At 41.0% G+C, this 23532-nt stretch overlaps 2 protein-coding genes across 2 annotated transcripts in view; both read right to left on the bottom strand.

Moving 5' to 3' along the window:
* The window catches only part of LOC308331182 (ATP-binding cassette sub-family C member 4-like), an 80828-nt gene that overhangs the window by 6249 nt on the left and 51047 nt on the right, over positions 1-23532 (bottom strand). The window lies entirely within an intron of this gene.
* sox21b (SRY-box transcription factor 21b) lies at positions 360-2563 on the bottom strand. Its single transcript, XM_080785705.1, has 2 exons — positions 2346-2563; positions 360-2189 (listed from the first exon to the last, which is right to left on the bottom strand). Exon 2 carries the CDS (start codon positions 2169-2171, stop codon positions 1440-1442), a length of 732 nt encoding a protein of 243 aa, XP_080641831.1. The 5' UTR covers positions 2172-2189; positions 2346-2563; the 3' UTR covers positions 360-1439.

Genomic DNA, 23532 nt, shown 5'->3' with positions numbered 1-23532 from the left:
AATTTATATTAAATTGAATTTGTTTTTCTTAAGACTTGGAAATGGATAGGTTATATCAGTCCAGGTTATGTTTTAAGACTCAAAGACGTGCTTGTTCTTGAACCTAAAAGCAGCTATTTCGCCGTGAATGGAAAGCTTAAAAGAAACCACTCAGTTTTATCTCCCTTCCTATTCACGATTAAAATTGTGATAAATAAGCTTTTGGCTCCTGATTACAATGGGCTGATTTAGATTTCCCAGTAATGCTATTCAAAGCGCGAACAAAAGCGGCCTTTGGAGGATACCTTACACTTCACCTGGACTGACCACGCCAGGAAAAAGATACAAATCTTGTTAGCTCATCAAGAACTACAGCGCGATTCCTTCCGCGTATCCGCAAGCGCTTTATTGTAGTCCTTCGCTCAACTCAACAAGTGAACATAGTAGCAATAGTTTGAAGTACATAATAACGGTGTTAAAGAAAACACAAAACAAATACAAAATTCCATAAGAGTTAGTAAAACGCATTGTGTTGCACATGATTGCGGGGGTCTTCAAAAAAGAAATGTAGGCCTCACATTTTAGCCTAACAAGGAACTTTTTAATCGTTTAGAAAATGCCGACTTGAGAGAGTCGAAACCTTATAAGTTGCAATATAACTGAATATCAACTTAAATAAATTACATCCTCTACATTTCCTGTGCAAACGTTACAGTACTATATGTTTGTCCGTTTAAATTGTCTGCAGGGTGACCATCATGATTCCACTAAACAATAAATATTACAGACATCTATAAAACGGTTTAAAAACTCAAAATATACACCGGATTTCTAGTGAAATACGCAAGTTCCAGGCCCTATGTCAAACACTAGCCTAATGGCAAATTAACTAGAGCAATTTATCTGTACACATTTACAGTCATTCAAGGGGTGGAGGGTTATCCTCCTCATCAACCTATATGAATTATAACATTATAGCCTCCTGCGAGTTTATCTGAGAAATGATGTATATGTTCATGTTCCTGCATGGGAATGACATGTCTGGCTGACTCATTGCGGGACTTTGTTAACTACAGGCGACCCTTGATTCCAACAGGTTAATCAAGCAGGTGCAACTTGCAATAGATAGAAATCAAATATGGTACCTTCAACTGAGTTTCACATTGACAAGGGTAAACTGGTCTCCTACCCTTTGATCTCCAATTTGTGCATTTCTGCCATCCTTAAGTTCGTTTCCTCTGGGTTGTGAGAGGCGATGGATGGATAATAATCGATTAGAGAGTTCTCTAAATAAGCATTACCTTATAGATAAAGGCATTAATCAATATACATAAACATGTGATATCTGAGACGACGAGCACTTCATCACATGTACAGGTGTGTGCATGCATAATAAATTCTTGCATGGATATCTTTTCTCAGCTTTTTTTTGTTCACATTTCAATTTCTTTGAAGTCCAGTCATAACGCTGCAGCATAAGCACTGTATGGTTCAAGTTGAGGTTTTCCCATTCCAGGGAGCAGGATGTAGGCTAACGGTGGCTGGAGTCCCGCTGAGGGCCAGCCCGTACAGTTACAGGGGATCATGTAGCCTGGGTTTCCCGGTGATGGATGTGAGTGAGTGTGGGTGTGCGTCCCGACGCTGCTAGCTCCAGAAAACGTTGCTCCCGGGTACCCCAGTGGAGATGCGTACGAAAAGGAAGGCTGCGAGAGCTCAGTCATCTTCGCTCCCAGGTCAAAAAACGAATAGGGGTTCGACATGGACGGGTTGAAGAATACCCTCGCCGCTGCGGCCGCTGCCGCCGCCGCAGCTTTATCGGGGTTCCCATGCATCATTAGGGACTCGGAAAGTGCTCCGCTAAGACCGCTAACTTTAAGCGCGTCGTGCTCCCCGAGGTTGTAGGGCACAGGGAAAGAAAACTTGTCTTTTTTCATCAGAGTTTTGGGTTTCCGTCTGGGTCTGTATTTATAGTCTGGGTGTTCCTTCATGTGCATGGCTCGCAGTCGCTTAGCCTCGTCAATGAATGGCCTTTTCTCTGACTCTGTGAGAAGTTTCCACTCCGCTCCCAATCTCTTGCTGATCTCCGAGTTGTGCATTTTAGGGTTCTCCTGGGCCATTTTTCTTCGCTGGGCTCTGGACCAAACCATGAAAGCATTCATTGGGCGTTTAACGTGATCCATTGGTTTAGACATGTTGGCACAAAGTTTTGCCTGGAAGAAAATCAACGCCACAGAACAAGAAGTTACAGTATGCTATACGCTTACTGAATGGGGGCAAATTACACAAGAATAATATATTATTGCCATAAGAATCATTCAATATTTCAATTAGATATGAGATAGGCCTAATCATAATGGGTTACTTACTTTAATTCTTCATCCCCACCGGCGGAGATCGTCTGGAAAATATAGGAAGTGGCACCGTCCTTATAAGTGTAGAACTTATGTTTTCTGATTCATGGTGGCATCCATAAAGTAGGCTATATGCCAGAAGCAGAGGCGAAGAAAAAGCTGTCTTGTTTTCCTCCTGTCGCTTGAGACTGCTAACCACCACTCAGCGCCAGCATTTACGCAAGTGAATGATAACTCCCAGTTGCCCCATGTGAAATACACGCTTGTGTGGCAGGTAGTGAAAGTGCCGTTGAAGCACATGCGCAGTAAGGCTCTGACACCAGAGCGCTCTTTAATCCCACCCTGAGCACGGGAGCGACATCCAGGGGGAAACATTACCCCATGCATGCGCTCACAGACAGTCTGCGTCTCCGTCTCACACACAACTGTACGTTTTAACTATCCAGACAGTCACAACAACCCCAAACTTTTACAACTCTAGGCTATAGCCACTATATCTATAAGGCTATGTATATAGTTTATTTGAATGTCCAGCCCTGTTTATTATTTGTTTACCGTTTGAAATTGTTTCAAATTGATGTGTATACAGGCTATATATATTAAATTATATACATGAACTACCTAAAGATGGAAACACAAATAGGCCTACTATAAATACGCGCGTTTTATTTATTTATTTTTAAGAAAAATATAAAAAAATATCATCGGAGTTAAAGTTTGCAAAACGCCAGGCAGGTGCATTTGTGACGGAGTCGGCTGCCAGCGAGGCAGCGACGCGTGCACATCCCAATGTCAGCCCACTGCTGACTGACTGGACTTTAATTGGAGTGGGGATTGTATGAATGCATGTGGTCCGTCTCATTTAAACACTGATTATTAGATGGGTTGCCTACACACTTTCTCCCTTCTTCCCCCCGTGTGTCGTTTCTTCTGTCAAATTGCCAATCAAAGGTTTAGGTCAGTTATATGGCTATACTCGCCTATACTCCTCTACACTGCATGTTTCACATCTTTCATCTTCATCAGTAGACTATGACTATATAGCCTACCCTCCTCCATTCAATATTGGAGACACAGACACTGGCACTAAGCTTCATAGACGACAGCGAGGTATATCCTATAGCCCATATCTCCCTTCATTTTCGGATATTGTGCATTTTGTCACAAATGCGCCTAAATATTGAGGAGGGCTGAAGTGTTTCTAATCGTGCTTAGTGAAAATAATTATTTTCCTGAAATCCCCCTTTCACTTTCACTTCAAAGGACTTTCCCAAGGGCAGCGAATCGACAACTGAAATGAGGTTGTCGAATATTCAACTAAGCAATTACAGTTATCTAAAGGACTTGTTGAGTAAATGGTATGTTTAAGTGGTTTGTTTCCCGCACCTTCTCTGTTGTATATAATTATCAAAAGAAAACAGAGAAAAGCTGCATCCAACAATATTGTCATTGTCGAATTAGCTATAGCCCTATAGGTCTTGCGTTTCAAATCTAAATTACGAAATGGGTGTCAAATTCAATTCATTTTTTATTTTACTATTTAACCTATATGCAAATGTTCGTATACATAAGTGTGCACATACAAGGCTAATAATAAGCCTCCCCTTTAAATAATGATTAACAAAGAAATGGCATTGCCTGTTATTAGCATATTGTTGAGTTATATTTTATTACAATTATTATTATTATAATATTAGTATTATTATTATTATTATTAAATGAAAGTGGAATTTGGGGTTCACTTAAGTATGACTATAGGCTCATTTAAAACTCAATATGAACACTTTAGGCCATAGCTTAAATTAAGACGACCCATCCCATATATTGTGAGGCAGCGCTATATCCTACATTGTCCTTTTTTAACGTTTCTTTTCCGGAGCAACATATATTGAGTTATTTATTTATTTAATTCGGTCTAATGAAAGTAAGTAACGGGCGAGTTGGTGTTGTTTTATCCCATAGAGAAAGCTCTCTGAGAGGTCGGCTCTTTTGTCTCAAGTAGGTAACCCGATGACAAGGTGGATGTGATGCGCAGCCGAAGGACCAGCAGCTGCGCTGATTGACAGGAAGACAACTTGCTGCCTAAACTGAGTACGCGCTTCTCTCAACACCGCGTGGCTCTTTTGTAAGGTTGTCATTGACTTCGATAACATTCCAGCGATGAAGCACTCGAATCACTCCGCAATGGAGCCTCTCCTTCAGTGGCACAAACTGGCACAATATTGCAGTGAATTATATGAATAACTTACGGGGGAAGTTCTTATCGGGACCCAGGAGTTGATAAATGTCCACTGCACTGAACACACAATGATTTTCAGGCCCTATATCCTATAATTTCCTTTAAAAAAAAGGGTATTCTTAGTGTATATAGGGTTTATTTGATGTTTGATGTGTTGAATTGTTCCTTTTCTTTTTCAAATGAAAAATATGCATAATGTATTTGAGCACAAATTCAAAGGCTATAGATATATATTATATCTACAAGGCTATATATCAAAGACTATACATTATAGCTACATTATCTCTTCTCAATTAACTAATTTTGCAACATGGGAAAATAATAAAATAATGTAATTTAATTAAGATCTGATAAATCAATACAAATGACATTGGTATTTTTCATCCTTCGCTCCACATTTATCTTTGCTTGGGTCCTAGAAAGAACACTTCAATAATTCAAGATGAGTTAGTGAGAGAGGGAGAATTACCAGCCGATAAAAGCCTGGGTCCAGTCTCTGAGACGGAGCCAGCGTTCCCACCTCACAGCACACTGATGATAAGACTGAATAGAAAAATATCATGCAAATAGAAGGCAGACAGCAGCACAACAAGCCCATGGGGACATTTTCCAACCCAGAGAGATCACACACAGTTCACTCTAAAGTGCTAAAGCCATCACTCTGAAATGGAAGCCCCCCTGGAGGTGCAAGAATCTCCAAGATAGCGCCAACTGGTTATTCTGTTCAACACTCCACTGACTCTTGGAGAACGTGCAACACATTTCATAGAGTGAGTTGATTAGGTTCCCTTGATAATCCCAGTTTTGCCTAAATAAGCACCTGATGTACAAAGGGCCTTGTCAGACATATGTACCCACCCCCCTCTGTTTACTGTCATTCTCAACAGTATAAGAACAAAAACAAACAAACAAGTAAAGCACTAAAGAAAACAATTTGGAGTTGTGGGGTCAATCAAAAAATAGGAATAAAAAAATCCAAAAAGGTAGCACATCCAAAAATTAAACAAGCGGGGGACAAGGTACTCACATTTCCATTTCTTTATGGGCAAACACCAAAAAGTAACACTGACGCGTTTCGGCTATGCAGCCTTCATCAGAGCAGTTGTGGGGTCAATATTTCATAATACACTAAATTGTTTTCAAGAGGACATCTGGTGAGCTCTTCGAGTTGGCTATTGCACTGTGAAATCCCATGTGTTATAATTCCACTCAGAAGAGTGTATACATAATGGAACCAAATGGACCCTCATTTGTACAATCTTCTGAGTTGAAACAAGACAAGGGATCAAAATAAATAAGGCGAACATGCGGTAAACAACAACAACAGGGACTGTCAGCCACTTCCGAATCCACAGACCGGAGAGCATTTACGGCTACATGAAAGTTTGGCTCATTATCTGGGAGGTTTGGGGAGAGGGAGAGGGCGGAGGTCCTGATTGTGCACCTGATGTGGTCCTTTTTCTGCTTGTCTGATCACAGCACTGCCTTCCAATCCGCCCCCCAACCCCACGGAGCATCCCCCCTCCTGCATGTGTCACCTACTACAGTACACTGCAGGCTGCACCCAGTGGTGGACAAAAAACTACTCGAGTAAATATACCCAAGTATTCAAAAGTACAAATTATGAAGTAGAAGTAGACATACATTTTCTTTTTGAATGTCAATGCAGTGCTGCGTTGAAATCAAGGACATTTCCAACTATATTTTAAAACAAATGTGAAAATGATAGATCTACAAGCTCACACTGTACTGGGATGAAGGTCTGCTGTTGTCAGCTTAGTTGAAATATATAGGATTAAGTGGTTGATTCATTCATTAAGCGTCTTTGAGTACTTCGAAAAGCACTATATACATTTCATCCCAATGTCTCTTCCTCAAAATGGAGTTAAAAGTAGCCTACAATATTCCTATTTGAAATGTTGCAAAGTGAACAGACAAAAAGAGAGAGAGAAAAAAAATGTACTCAAGTACAGTAGCCTAGTATAATGTATAGTTACTGGACTAGTGTCCAGTACTACTGACTACTGACTGCAGTCCATGCAGTTAATTTAACCTTGAGTGTGATTCATTAAAACTGATGATTTTACGGTGCATATGGAATAGGTGCACACCTGACCACACTCAACGTATAGTCATCAAAATAGACTGTAATCTCAACATTAAGATGTGTGTGTGGGGGTATATATATATATATATATATATATATATATAGAGAGAGAGAGAGAGAGAGTGTCTGTGTGTGTGTGTGTGTGTGTACGCACATGCGTGCGTGCATGTGTGAGCGAGAGATAGTGTGCGTTTGTATGTGTGTGTGAGTGAGTGAGTGAATGAGTGAGTGTGTGTGAGTGAGTGAGAGATATGCATGCAAACGTGCGTGCATGCATGTGTACATATACATATGTATGTGCGTGTGTTGTGTGTGTGTGTTGTGTGTGTGTGTGTGTGTGTGTGTGTGTGTGTGTGTGTGTGTGTGTTTAATGGCTTTCATTAATCCATATCTGTTTATGCCAACTGCTCCACTTTTTGCAGATGATTTTCAGATTAAGGACTTAAAGATATACAGAGAAACATCGTAATATTCCATTAAAAATGTATTAATAAACCAATTAAAGCATCATTGATAATATGATATTGAAGCTGAGAAGGGGGAATATAAACTGGTTCCAGACATTGTCTGAAATGAAATTCCATTACAGTTAATTGTTTTAATGGTGTGGCCTAGTTTTGTTCAGACTGTAGTTGCTTGAAATAATTTGCCATTGTTTGTAAAAAATAAGATAAATAAAATAAGGTGCCTTAATTAAGTCAGATATTTTTAATTAGGTACATTTTAATCATTTATTTTACAAGGTCAACAAATCAGAATTATAAGTACTATTTGCAACAACAAAAAAATATGCTGGAGAACAAATAGTTGTGATCTCGAGAGCCGGTATTGAAAGTCAATTTGTCACTATCACATGCCTTTAGCTAGAGAATGTTATCTTAAGTGAGCCCTTGATATAGTGCTAATGACAAACAGTTTAGTCTTGTGAGGAATCCAATTGATGACTATTTAAAGATGTTTGTGTTTAGATTAAAAGTCATTTTGTCTAATGGGGTTCCTTTATACTTTCTTACAATACGTAGAAAATATGCTTAAGTGCCAAAAGCGACATAATGACAGGATTGGTAAATAAACAATACACACTTCTGTGTTACTTGAAATGAGTCACACAGAATGTCAGAATGAATACATAATTAATGTGAATAAAGTTAATATTTTGTTGTGATTTAAAATTGTGACCTATTTTGAACGTTGTGTTCTGAAAATATATTCAATAAATGCCAAATGAGTTGTGCAGTTCTGTAATCATTGTAATTATACAGTCTTTATTGCTCCTTAGGGCAGACTTTCACGTCTTTGTCTCAGTGGGAATTATTTTGGTGAAGAACCAAAATATTTACTCTACCACAACCTAAATATTATGCATATCAAGAGGAATTCAGAAATAATCCTATCATAGAGCACAGTATTAACTTAATCACATTAGTGAAAATACTATTGATAGTGGTCATGATCCTTAGTGAGGGAATCGCTACCCTCACAATAAAACTGCCATAAAAGATAGAACACATTGCACCATGTATTTAAAGACTGAGGACTGGAACTGGGGATTGGCACTGAAGAGTGTGTGTTTGTGTGCGTGTGTGTGTGTGTGTGTGCGTGCGTGCGTACGTGAGTGCGTGCATACCTATGTGTGTGCGTACGTACGTGCTTGCGTGCGTGCGTAGTTTGCGCACATGCACATGTCAAACACACACATGCGTATTATATGAGAATGCATGTGGATGGGTCTGGAGTTTGGGGGAGGGAGAGGGCGATTGTCAGTCCGATCTTTGAGGATTGGAATTGTAACATATACAACAAACTTTGAAAGCACATTCTACAAGGAGAATAGCTATACATAAGGACGAGGAGTCCACAGGATTGATAAGAACTTAATCTTTAAGCCATGTCTCGTCAATGGCATTATGTGTAATCTCCCACTGCCGAATACCTCCACACCTCGAGGGGGCAAACAAAAATAACAGCAGCAGTCAAATAGACTTCCTGGATCATTAAAGTACGGCCTTCGAGCCCTTTGTCAGAAGTCAGATTTTCAAACACTGATTGCTGCTAACGTTACCACCCAGGGGGCAGTATGTTTGGCTTACACCGTCCCTGTCCCTGAATCTTGTGGTTTAAAGCCAGTGATACTTGTTTCCCTGCAGGCACCCCGATGACTTTTCCCATGATAAACAATTTTCAACCATTTAGACGGGATACATTATCGCTGGCCCTTTTTCCTCATTATATTCCCCTTATCAGCACAACATCACTGCAAAGCCCCAAATAGAGAGTTGTAATTACCCAGACTGCCATCTGATATCAGCTCCTCTATCAGCTTCATCACTGCAGGTCCTGCTAACTCATCACAGGGACAGGGGGAAGAAAAGGCCTGCTTGTGGCACATCCCGCCACAGATAGCTCATCTCTCAGATACATTTATAGTTCCAGTTGGGATCAGAGGTAACTGATGCATCCAGGCATTTTTTTATCCAGCCCTCTCCTCCTGGCCCCACAAAGACTGCACTCTCTCAGTCCTCTGCTAGTCCTGCTCGCTCTTTATGTGGAGGCAGAATTGAAACCGCTCAGCAAACAAAAAGTGATCCAATCTCCTTGAACCTGTGGCAGTGCACTGACATGCTATTTGGGCCTTCATGGTGTGCCATCGTCCTTCAGAAAGAAAAAGGCGAATAGGCACCTTGTTCATCTTTGACATTTTGTGCAAGCTCAAAGACAGTAAGTACATGGGAACGCTCGCATCCCTAAAGCATATAGTACTCGCTTTTTAACAAACATTTGACTTTTCTCTGGTATTATGGAATATGGATACTATCTGATATTTGGGATGTATGGGCATGTATAAGCAAAAGTAAAGACCCTTGTTGAGTAAGCTTCATATTTTCTAGTAATGCCATGTGCTCAGAAAGACATCCACCTGGCTCTAAGACGTAACCATATGCCCCCCTTTTCTTTTCTTTTTTTTCCAATAAATATGTAAAGCAAAACCAAATCAAATTAATATTGGCATTCATAAATCCGACCAGGCAGAAGATATGAATGGATCACAGTCACAAAATATCACTGTGATCTAAATCAGGTGTTAACATCAGTAAGAGTGTCACACATGAACAGGTAAGAGTAAGAATAAAAGCCAATACAAAAAAATGGAAAAAAGAAAATAAGAATACGAAAATATAATAAGAAAATCGCTAGAATTAGATTCGGACTTGGGTCTCTGAATGAATGGGTTAACTTATGTACAGTCTATCAGTAAATGTGCAGATATAAATACAGACTATCAACACTCAACTTTGAATATGAGAATGAATTAATTGTGTCAACAGGCTTTCAAGATTATATGTACATCTAGCCTCTATAGTGATTTATTCAGTGAGTATATTCAGTCTAATCACATATACATATATATATATATATATATATATATATATATATATATATATATCACATATATATACATCCTAGTTGTCCATGAAGTGTGTGCTAAACCCAAAGCTGGAGTCAGAAATCCAAAAGAACAGACAAAAAAAGTCAAATCAGTATTTGATAAGGCAGACCTTTGTTTTACTCATACCTTTAACCCACACCCTCATCACTACACCCCCACACACATGTGCGTTATAACTCGTTTTTGCTCGCTTTTTTTCCTTATTTGTATTTCTTCAATGCTTATTTTGGACAACTGTGACGACCCACACAGAGAGAGCATGCAAAACATACACCATATGACAGAGGAGAAAGACCCATTACTCATTTTGTAATATTTGACAAAATGCAGTTGCGCTACTGTCATGTACCCACGACTGTCCAGTGAGACACAATAGTCTGTCAGAGAGCGACTTGGAGTGTACTTGAAGAATCATATAAGGCATGCTCAGTTACATCTCTTCCCTCCACTATCCTGCATTGTGGATGTGTTCATGCCCTACTCTGTTATAACGCTGAAAGGGCCTTTGTACATCTACTCATCAGTATGTCAGCGTGACTGTGACCTCTATCAAATAGAGAAATTGCACGGATGCATTGGAACTCCATAGTTCCCATGGTCTGGATGCCTTCTAACAGAGGCACTCTAACGCTGTCTGAAAGGAGAAATAAATCTTATTTGAGGAGATTAAGTGACCAGGATAATAACCATGTCATTGAGAGAGAAAAAAACTCCCCACTTTTCAATGGGGAGAAATAACAGAGTTCCCGCAGATGGCTCATTGTTGCAGCTGAATGTCACATCTCTCAAGGTAAACCCATTATAGTAATGTTGTCTGACATGCCAGGGGGACAAAACATGAGGCCACTTGGTACATTGTGGCATATTTGAGTTGTAACAACTTACAAGCAGTGCAAGGGTTCATCACACCAGATACATAACATTGCATCTCGCTTTCTCGTGACTATCCGAGGGTACTTATACAATTATACATGAGGTTTCACTTGTTTCATTTGTGTGTGTGTGTGTGTGTGTGTGTGTGTGTGTGTGTACGTGTGTGTGTGTGTGTGTGTGTGTGTGTGTGTGCGTGTGTGCGCGTGCGTGCGTGCGTCTAAGTCTAATGTGGGCTTGAATGACAATGTGATCAATGGGAGGGCAAGTGTCCTGTCAGCACGTCCTGTTTGAAGGGGTAATGACAGTGCCTGTCTCAGGTGATCTCATTATTTGATGGACACAGCGGTGGAGAGGCTACATTCATGCTAGCCTCTCTCGTGTTGCTTAATCAGCCCATTATTCATGCAGAGCACATGAGACACTTATGGGAATTATTGATCATATTTTGACAGAGTATTCTCCTCTCCATAATCAGCAATACATTACTGCCACTGTGCACATATATAGTACACGCACGCACACACACACACACACACACACACACACACACACACACACACACACACACACACACACACACACACACACACACACACACACACACACACACACACACACACACACACACACACACACACACACACACACACACACACACACACACACACACACACACACACACACACAGCATTAGATTAGATGCCACAGAGAAGGGTTATACTTATCAGTATTCCAAAGGAGGCAGTCTGTGTTTGTGGGTTAAGATAATGTTTGCCTAATGATTTAAATAATCTGTTTATTTCCTATGTTTATCTAAAGAGCCGGCACAGGGAGGGGCTGCAAAGGAACAGGAACAGGGGCTTTTTATATATCAAAGACTTCAAAGCACTAATCGGGTGCGTCAAGATTAACGAAGGACTATTGTGAACGCTCCTCTTTGGTTGGTACCATGGCAGCTTTTATGTTTGGCCACAAAAAAGTGGATAGTCCACCAAAACAGCTGACTATACCCAAAAGGCCAGGACCCCAAAGGTGTCCGATGATTGACCCATGGGATGCTTTGGCTAAAGATGGCTGTGACACGCCTAGAGAGTAAGGCTGCAACAGGACCCCTGGGGCTGTTTGCCTTCGACAGCATGAGCCAAATGTGTCTGCTCCGACCAAATTAAGCCTTGCCAAGGGTCAAGTCGAATCAATAAGGTAATGCATAAATTGTCCCTTGTGATAATTACTACGAGGAACAGTAATTACAAAAGACATTCATTCAGTGCTTAGATTTTGTGCCAGCGGAGGGGTTCACATGGTCCTGATTCATCTGTGGCCAAACAATTGATGGAGGAAGCGTCCTCTTTTTTGTATCAAAGCAGCAGTCGATTCTTTTAAGGAACAGTAGGTGCACACTAGCTCAGGGTCAAAGCAGATTTGGGTATGGCTAGGAGCTGTTTGAAGGTTTTTGAACCCCTGTGTAGTTTGCTCCAGGGTTCTTACATTGATCAGTCACTTTGCTATGTAGCGATGACAAGGGTTTCACAAAATACACACTTTTGTTCCCCCTGACAATACTTCTCGTACATTAGCATAATAAAACAAAAAATCTATAGGGACTATTTAGGGATAAAACCTTGATGTCCTCGGCTCTGACACAAAGAGCCCCATACAAATGCCACACTGCTTTAGCAGGGGAGACAACCTGTATACATTTTGATCTTTCTTTCTTCCCGGCCACTTTGAGGCATGGCACAAACATTGTACAGGCATTCTATTCTAAGCCCCAGGTTGCAGCTGGTCTGCCACTTGCTGTGCACTGCCAAGTGCAAGGAATGGCTCTCTTTTATCAGAATGGAGCAAATCTGGGCTAATGTGTCTGCTAGAGAGAGTCCCAGGGAGCCTCGCTCTTCCATTCTTTGGCCATTCTTTCCACTTTTCTCCTCTCCTGCACTTGGGATAATTGCAGTTTAATTGGGTGACAAGAAATGAAAACTGTGTCCACATTATCTAGGATTATCTCTTTTTCCTCCGGCCTGCCATCAATTCAAAGAAGCCCATTTATCAGAGTAGGGAGGCTGATGCTTGGTCAGCGGTGGAGAAGCTTTGAGCACCAGTTAGCAAAATGAAGAGAGAAGGGAGCCGTGAGCAATGGGAGGGAGGGGGGGGTCTGACAGCTAAGAAAAATGCTCTTTGTATCTTATCCTAAACGTACATTCATCTTCAAGATGCATATCTTTACAGCACTCAGAATCAATAGAAATACAGTAATACTATTCTAAAGAACAATTTTCTTTCCCCCCACCCAAAAAAAGAAATATGGCTAAATAGTATCAGTTTTACTACTGTCAGTTTGGTGACTGAAATTCAACTGCAATATTTTGTGTCGTTGAAAGCCTGTATTTAATAATCTGAAAACATTTCACAAAACGTCGAGATACGCCACATCACTTTAGCAACCGCCACAAAAACTGTCCATGAATACCAATAAGTCCCCTTGCATTGTGGTTCTGGATGTGCTCTGTAGCCAGTTCCATTCATTTGTATTCATCCATTCCTCAGCGTTCTTGAATTCTGCATGGCGAGGTTATAAACATCGAGTCATTCTCAGGCCAGAGCAAGCCTACCTTCCCTTTTGTCTGAGCTGTACTCAGCCTTAAAAGCCCCTTTCAGGGGGCATGAATGCACTTCATTTTCTCTCTAAGAACTTTGCATTGATAGCTGCAAAAGCGAAGGTTGTTTAGAGAAGGAAGGAGAGACAATGAGAACAAAAATGAAAGCTTTCAAATTCCATTATGAGCATTGCCCTCCATTCTTTTCAGCTGTTTATACGTTTTCTTCACAATAATGCCCCTTTACCGTAATATGCTACGCGGACTGCTGGAGACGACACTAAATGGACCTTGCATAAGGGTTATGGTAATAAATACCGGAGAAATGATGGAGAGACTCTGTAGGCTGGCATCCTGGGAGAGGATCAAGGTAAACGGGACTAGATCAGAAAACGGCTTCGTTAATAGTTCTTCAGCCAATGTATGCAGGCAGATGAAAGAAAACAGACCTTGCCAGTGCACTATATACCTATTCAGACTCAGATGCATTGTGTAAAAATTTAATCGTTTGGTGGAAAGAGCAGGCTTTGTGCAGCGCTGAAGCACTGAAATCTGCTGTACAATGACGTTGCTGGAGTGCTTTATGTTCAGAATTCTACAGGGGTCCTTCCTCTAAACACAATAACATGAAGGTTACAGTATATATTGTTTGCTCTTACGTGTGTTTGTGAGTGTGTTCATGAGTGTGTACATGTGTATATGCATGTGTGGGTACATGTGTGGACATGTGTGTGTTTGTCTCCTAATATTGATTTGCATCCTTATTCATATGGTTTAAGTGTTCATGAAACTTTACGTAGCACTATTCCTATTATTGTCAATAATTTAAATGGACACATCCTCAAATGATAACCGACAAACATAAATGTTTGATAGTGTTCCATTATGGACGGTAGCCCCGCAAGATTGACATGTAGTGTATCGAAGGTCTCGTATAAATAAATGGTAGGAACAGAGAAAATGCATACATCGATTGCTTTGGGCAAGTTTGGCCAGTGTGATACAATCAAACCTTGTGAGAGTTGTTGCTCTCAGCTTTTGGGAGGTGAAAGGGACCACTGTTTTGCTGAGTCAGCCTGTCACACAAACTGGGTGGCCCAACACAAACAATACAGTATCCTCAAGAACACCCCTGGCTCACAGCTCTCTCTCACAGCCTTCAAGTCTCCACACAGGGCAAACTGACAACCGCCGTGTGAAGACGAGGACATTTTATGATGCACACAGTGGCCCGTGTTTACAAAATTACTACCCGACAAGAACAAATTATCTAAAGTTAAACCATTATAGCCTTTAACACTATACCTGCATTAAATGTAGGCCATATCCTCAGACAGTTATAACCATTACAATCAAAATGGTGCTGGCCGGGCTGATAGCGGAAAGGGCTGTTTCATGACCAGGGGGCCATGCTGGGATATTGCTGTGGTAAACGGCTTCCACATTCATTCAGTCAGTGTTAATCATTTTTACACCGGAGCGGGCAGCAGTATAACATTGCTAAAGGAGAATTGCTTCAACCTGGTCAGTGCAGGGAGCAGTTTGTCTAATCAGGGTGCAAATAAGGTTTGATCACTGTCCAGCGTAATCTAGCCCACAAGCAGCATTTAAAGCAGTAAATCAAGCGTCGAGGAAGCTGCAGGTGCTGCCTCACAGACAGACCTCCCCCTGGGGGCACTAGACTAGGGGAATAAACAGCAAATAAATGGCAGTGCTGCTGAGAGCGATGAGGTGATTAACTCACCACAGGGCAGTTTCTCATTATCCCCTTAACCCAGACGGAGACCTACCCAATCTTTACACCCTGTCTCACGTACAGTAGGGAGCTGGCTAATGCCATGCTGACTGACACTGTCTGGGCTATAGTTACAATGAGATAAAGTTTGTACACGATGCATGCAGCTGATGTGTAAAGAAGCAGGGATGGATGTGTGTGTGTGTGTGTGTGTGTGTGTGTGTGTGTGTGTGTGTGTGTGTGTGTGTGTGTGTGTGTGCGTGTGTGCGTGCATGCGCACGTCCAACATATGTGTCGCGTACGCCGTCTCTAGGGAGTGCGCTAATGTGTCACTTCCATGGCTCATTTCTTTCAATTACTGTGGCTGGACCTGGAGAGGCCACCAGCAGTCCACTGACAGCTCCATATGGGTCCCATCATCGCTTATCATGGGCCACTCATGGACAATTAATTTACCCTTCATTGGATGTGACATATTAACACACAACAGTACAGAGTAAAGTACTCAGTGTTAATTTAACTCAGACTGTACAAGTATACACTAATACACTACTTTTAACACACTCAAGTGTGTTAATATATACACACAATCACATTTGAATCTTGTCTCTCAAATAGACATAATACAATAATACATGATCATACTGTATAATACGGCATGGTTTGGTATAATGCACAAAAGTTACAAAAGCAAAAGGACGGGGGGACGGGGGTTTGAAGACAAAATTCAAGTGAGGAAAACAAAGTGAATATTCTATTGATTTAGCCCATCGCCTGAATATAAAGCAGCATCCGACATACTTTGAAATGAGCTGCACTGTTTTCCATTGTGCTTTTCCCCTTGGTTTCAAAGCAAATTAATTAACATGATACAGAAAAAAAAAAAGGTAGAAAGCAAATGTTGGAACCCGCACTTTAAGCCTGGGTATCCTTTTGTTCCCTATTATTGTACCAAATTATTTAATTGGGTCTCTCTGATTGTGCACAGACACAAGAAGGAACACAGGCCATTGTTGGCTCCACACAAGCCACAATATGGTATCAAATTCAATTCCCATCAAAACGGCAGGCTGCCATAGAGCCCACAGCGGCCCTGGAGATTAATGAAGATCTGCATCAAGGCAAAGCGCTGGTCTGAGAGATGGGAGATTTCGCCCCAAATAAAAGAGCCCTTCACCAAGAACAAAAGGGGCCCTGGAAAGCAACGGGATGTTCTGAGAGGATGAAATAAATCAAAACAAACAAAGGAGTTTGGGAGTAGAGGGAAACGGCTCTGGAATAAAGTAATGTCTTTCCTTGTCATTCGATTTACTTTACTTAATCAACAAGTTGAAATGGCACATGGTAATGTTTTTGATACACAACAAAGAGATGATTGCTTTGAATTGTACAGGGATTGAAGCAGTTTTGTGCAAATATCAATGTAAACATTTCAATATTATACGATAATTTTTATAGTAACAAATTCTAGCCAATTGTCTGTTTACCTTCCTACATTCCATATAAATAGAATAAAAATGGCAAGTATTTCATAAAATATCTGAGAGTCATTCTGCCTAAGACGTATTAGCTTTAATGGTACGTGCTAAGCTTTGTGTAAGACCTGCTTAGCCTCCCATAAAGCAAGCAAATCATAGCCTATGATGATTGTGGTGCATTCATGGCGGTATTATGAGGAACTAATATGAAATGTCAACAGAGAGAAAACAATGACTGACAGTCTGAATTGAATTAATACATAGCTTTTCTCCTCTTTATTCTCTGAAATAACAGTCATCTGCAGGGAGACACACTTCAACTGTATTGAAAGAGTGTGAATTGATTTATTTTCTTCCTCTTTATTTGGGGTACAACTTCAACTGGATGACTAGCTCTCTGAATGCAGGGTGTCGACAGGTGGGCTCTTTCAGTGGAAGGTAGCACAACACCCTCGATTTTGTCAGAGACATTTCACTCTCAGTATTTGCCTCTGTTCAAGTGTTCATGTTTTGAGCTTGTCGATTGCCACAAGTAAGTTACATTATTCATGTCTCGACTCAGAACTGATGTGTTCAATTTTCATACACTAATTGCATTTGATTTTTAATGTGTTGCACTTGCATAAGCACGACTGTACTGTAGGGATTCTAAAACAATTTTACAATGTTTAGACCTCTATTTCAGGTGAAATATGACGTGTCACTGTGTAATGCATGATATGAATGGATTTGGCTCATTCTGAAGGGAAAAAAATGAGAAACGAGATTAAACTGAGATCACAAAGCAATATTGAATCCTAAACTTTTTGCCCACTGCCACCCAAACAGTGCACTCCACTCTTTTCACATTCTGCACATGGTGTGTCTCAGCCACCATATTGACTTCATTTCCCACCATTCATAGATGCTGCTCGCTGGACCAGAACATTCCAGCTGCCACCTCGACATCTCATTATTTTTTTGAAATATCAAGCTTGTATCTTCTTGATAAATAATTCGCAATAGTATAATGTATCAGACTAAAACATATTTTCAGGGGGGCACGGAGGTTAAAGTGCCAATCTCACCTTTTTAATTTTTTTTCGCCCCGAAGACAGGGATTTCCATATATAGAGTGACCATGGTTTGTGTTCAACATGAGCAATCGGGATGAAGCGCGCGGCGACACATATTGCTGTCAGAGATTGGAAATGAGGCCTGCTAACCTGTAGGCAGCCTTCCCAGACCAATCAGCTTTGCACATTGCCAATGCCTTTACCGCCTCTAAAAAGAATTGTGACTGTGAAGTTTTTATCAGAGTCGTTGACAAACATTACTCTTTAATGCAGTTTTGTAGAAATGCATTCTTATCCCCCTTGGAAGGCATTTATCTACTTGAAACCTGCAAAATGGTTGCCACGGGGAAGGATTTCTTTTAACCCATTCTGACCGGGCACCCATTTTGGTGTTGGCATCATGTTATGCTTTAGCTATTGAAAAATAGCAGATCTACAAGCTCATATCGCGCCACCGAGTGGCGCGATACGAGCTTGTAGGTCTGCTATTTTTGAAAAATTCGAAGAACGACTGACATTTTTAGAATCTGATCTCGGGTCAGAATGGGTTCATCAGACCAGTGTGTGTCCAGTGGAAACCTCGTATGAATCTGATCTCAGGTCAGAATGGGTTAATAGACTACAATAGGCCCAGTATGGGACACATTGTGATGTTTGTGAGAGATAGGGGGCCCAGCCATATATTCATGGGAAATTGTTTATCTTCAAGCAAGAGGAGTGAAAAGGGCATTTTACAATAGCATTTTAACTTTCATCTGAAATGATTCTTTTCACTCATATAAATTGTCCTTTAGAATTCCAGACAGATGCTTTTCAGAGAAAATACCAATCTGCTGAAGGAGACATCATTGAAAATGAATACAAACCACCCGAGGTATTGAATAAAATACAACACTGGCTACCTAAGATATTAACCACACGGCTAGGATAAATGGATGGATAGACAATCAATTCATTTATTTATTTATTTGACAGGGACAATGCTCATTAATCAACATGTCAGTTTTCACATCCATGTAAATGAGCCAGAGTTAACCATAAGCTAATTTACATCTGTAGTTCCTGAGCAGGCTCTTAAAAATGGTAGTAAAACTTTACATAGGGATGATAATTACTCATGATTACAGATTTGATTTTTGTTTTTAGCCAGGTTGAATTTGAAGGTCAAATAGTTGGAGGTCTCTCTTACTTCTGTAGGGAGACTGTTCCAGTGATGGGAGGCTCTAACAGAGAAGACACTTCACAGTCTAGTTGCCCTTGTTGCTCTGACTATCACCACTGTCCCTTCGATCTATGAACTGTTTCAGTGGTGGAGGTGCAAGTCCATTTAAGATCTTAAAAATGAGACGAGAATCTGCAAAATGTTTGAAGCTGTCAAAAGTAAATAAGTTGTACTTTTGAACTATATGGCAATGGTGGTAACGGTTGGGCTTTTGGTCAAGTGTTTTTGATGTCCGTTTGTAAAGTGATTCTATGGGTTTTAAAGTTGACTGATTTGTCTGTGACCAGGTTGTGAAACAGTGAAGAAAGTTAGATAGATTGAATTTGATTTTATTGGCTAAATTTTGTATCCGTTTTTTGAATGTCAAGTTTGAGTCAATCAATCAATCACTACTTTATCTCAATAATATTCAATTAATCTCAAAGGAGCTTTATTGGCAAGAGAAAACATAAGTTTACATTGCCAAAGCATTGAAAGCAAGTGTCAAAATATAATAAAAACAATTCATGGAGGGGGGAAAAAACTAACAAAACAAAAAAACAGCTTAAAACTTAAAAAAACATAGTCTTTGTGAGGGGTTCTAAATGAATTAACCATTTAGGGAAAAGTGCTTAGTGTGAAGCAAATGATGCATGGAACGTCCCATTCAGGAATAGCCACATTGTGCAAGGATGCTGCTGTCTCTCATGCCTTGGTGCAGTTTTGGGGGTTCTTTCTTGTGAGGTCCTTGTGATGCTTGGGCAGGGCAAATCCCTGGCCCTCTCTCTGTAACAGGGGCCGGGCAACTAGGCCACACAATGCAAGAGCAGGGCCTGAAGACGGGGGGGCCTTGTGCTCTCTTAACGCCACTCTCAGGAAACGGGGACAATAAATCAATAGACTGTCCCTCTCCGGCAGGGGCCAAATGTAAACAAATTGAAAAGAATCGAGAACAAAACAGATTGGTGACTGAAACACACAGACTCAATGGGGGGACTCCTAAAACTGGAATGCCATTGTGGAACTTTCCTTACAGCTTGCAAACTGATTTGTGCCATTCACGGCAACATGACAGTTTATTCAATTACTTTCAGTGTGAAAAATGTACAGTCTTTACTGATTAAGAAAAAAGATCAGGTGCAAACCATGGTGCAAACAGTCATACAATATAGATTTAACATGAAAATGTATTAAAAGCTACAAATGTATTCCGTTTTGAAGAGTCTATTGTGTGCAACTTCTCCATATGAGCCACAGCAGCATTTTACACACTGTACAATCCTGCATATTAATTTAACTGAGGTGTAGAAAAGGACCCCTTTCAGTTAATTGGTGCCCTGTCAAGAGTTGATGAACACTCAGGAATTTACAGTGTACACTGTATAGCATCCAGCACTCAGGGGCACAAACACAGAACATGTCAGGGCTGTGCGGCACAAGTTCCATTAATGAACCTTTAAAAGGTTTATTTTTTTCATGAGAGAATCCGTTATCAAACCTCTTCATACTTCACTGAGGTGGAATGGTGCACCACATTTGCGAGGCAGAACTAATGCTATAAATCTCAAGTAATAAGCAGGCCCTGGGGACATCATCTAAATGAAGATTTTACACCAATTTGAACCTGTCTGCAATTTGATTCCCGCCTTAAGTGCATTTGTTTAACAGGTGCTTGAGATGCAAGCATTTCCAAAGTGTCGCTATGTCTTCTTTATTAATTTCAGGATGGTGAGTGGGCGGGGGAGTATGAAGAGAAAGGGGAGTTGACAAACTCTAATCAAAGGTTCAGAGGGGGCTGACTCCGCCATAGAACCAATGTACTTTTTGCTTCATTTGCAAACTAATGATTTAAACCCCAGCAATCTGTTTGGGGTCAGCTCCTGTGTATTTTGGATACGCTTGGCTATTAGCATCACTGAAAGCTTCAGATGTGTCAAGTCTGCTTCCCTCCAGTGATAGTCACCTACTTTAATTTCCCTGCAGGCCTCAGAGGGGGATGAATTCAACTAAAATCACAAGCTGTTTTGTTGGCAATCCTTTGTGACCTATAATGAATCTAATGAATATAAAGAGAGGGGGAGGGAAGGAGGGAGGAGAGGGATAGAGGCGAATACATTTCGACCACGCTGTGTGGCTTTTACTTGGCGATTTGTGACCCTCCACAATGGGACAATGGCGAGTGTTTTTGTAGCCTTAATTTGCCTTTGTGTTTCAGCTTCATCACTTTCACCGGCGAGCATTGAAAGTCGTCAGTCGAAGAATAACTGCTGACTCCACGGTCTGTCAGACAAAGGGAAGGCTTTAAGATGAATCCCTGACTATCACTCCAGCCAGCCGTGCAGAAAGAGAAAGGGGGCTCAAAAGAAAAACAACAGACAAGTCAAAAGTAGTATCTGCCGGGGTTCCCAAACGCACCCGGAGCACTTCCTCTCTCTCTCATCCGACACGCCACAAACAGGGCTTATAGGTACCCAGTCACCATTCTATAAGATGGAGAAGAACCCCCTCCTCCCACCCACCCCAGGAGTAGTTTGGCACGTTAATTAAAGTGGCTCATCTGATAGGAACCAGGGCTGGTGCGGGTTGAGGCCCAGCGGAGCTGTGGCACTGCTGTTAGAGCCGTGTGTTTCTCAGCGCACTGATTTCACAGGCCCCTCAGGTGGCGGGATCGTATTAACAGCCTCATTGTTCACCCCCCACCAGCCCACATTCAGGTCAGGACTTTAAAGTTAAGACGAACTTTTTACAAATACTTCTTAACACCTGTGTCTGACTCAACAATCGACTTGGACGAAACGCAGCGCTCGGGCTGCAAAGTGACCAAAGCTAAACTGTGCAGTAGCCACAGTTTAGGTACATGGAAATGTAAGTGCTGTGGTGTACACTGGGTAGATGACAAAAAAAAGTTCAGTGTCACTGGTCCATGCCGGTATGCTCCCCCGTCCCTGTAATGATTCCTATTCATAAACATGCAGTGTGCTATCCTCCACCTGGCAGCTGCCTCTGTGCATATGAGATTACCATTATGCATCCTTCAGTCCCAAGGATAAACATCTCTCCACTTTTAAAGTTTGCAAGCATGAGGCATATTTTAATGCCATATGACTTAAGCATCCCTTCAGGTATCACTTGCAATCTTTTTTCATTCTATATACATTGTTCAACTTTAATGGGTATCTAATTTGTGTTATCAGCTTACAGGGCAGTAAGTAATAATTTGCATGACTGCCCTAAGCAAATGTGCTTCCATAAGCAGCCTATAGCATAGACAGTGGAATGGATTAACCTCCATATTGGCTATGCCCCGATGATCAATGCTTTTTTAGAAATAAGGAGAACAGATAGTTTGTTGGATTTGTTGGCAAGCATGCTGTAAAACTCCCTGGGGTTTAAACACCCCCCCCCCCCCCCCCCCCCCCCCCGTGCTTTTCGATACTGTTCGGGATAAAGACCTTTAGTCCAAAGCAATAGTCAAATGACATCTCACCTGAAAAACTTCCAGCTGATCTATATTCCTGGCAATGTCAATGACAGTAAAGCACAGTAACCTGAACAAACCCATAATATGGATTTGTACTTATTATGTACTTATTCCCTTCCATCCAATCTATGAGCTGTAATATAACCACCATGATCAAATACAGTGTGTACTTGTCCTCTGGTTAAATAAAATCTGGCCCACATAAAATAAAATAGAAAGAAATAGAACACGCACAGTATTTCTTTGGTTGGATTTAGCTGGTCTGCTATCTGTGAATCTGCAAAGGTATTCAGGCATTTTCAAGTTATTATTCTTTTTTATGCCATATTCTTTCTAGCCGATGATAAGCCTGAGCAGAGTTGAAGGTCAGTGTGATTACTTGAACGTGTCAGCTTTACACATGAAAGGCTATCACCACTGATAACCCCTGTGACTCTCACCATACAACTAATACACTTAAGACACTGAGACAGGCTGCGGCCCCACTGAATTATGTCGGAATCCATTTTCCCCTGATAAGACTCGCTTGTCTCATGCACAGAGAAATATAGATCAGTATAGGCACTTACAAATACAATATATATTACACACTATACCGTATATAACTAATACCAGAATAATGCCTAAGATATCCGTTGTTACATGATGTTGCTCAGTGTCGTGCAGCAACGTATAATTAGGCTTAAAACACACACTTTTCAAGGAGGCTGAAAACTACAGAGCACCAACCACATTGAACACAAACTGGTACCGTACGGTACATGGACACAGCCTCAACAGGCACTTCAGGGTAAATGGGGATACAGCTTGATATTTGACTGGCTTGCATCAGGCATGTATGTTACGCTCATTAGCTTAGTTGACAGCTAATTGCCATGGTGGGTGGTTATAGTGCTAGGAGCGTGATCTTAGGAATATGTCACAATTGTTAATCGGACATGAATGCAAATACAGGATGACAGACTGTGACCGAGTCTCTCGGAAACAA

This window comes from Protomyctophum bolini (assembly GCF_963924005.1).
Source record: "Protomyctophum bolini genome assembly, chromosome: 16".
Taxonomy (NCBI): Eukaryota; Metazoa; Chordata; class Actinopteri; order Myctophiformes; family Myctophidae; genus Protomyctophum; species Protomyctophum bolini.
Note: the sequence above shows the minus strand (reverse complement) of the source record. Positions and strands in the feature narration are given on the sequence as shown.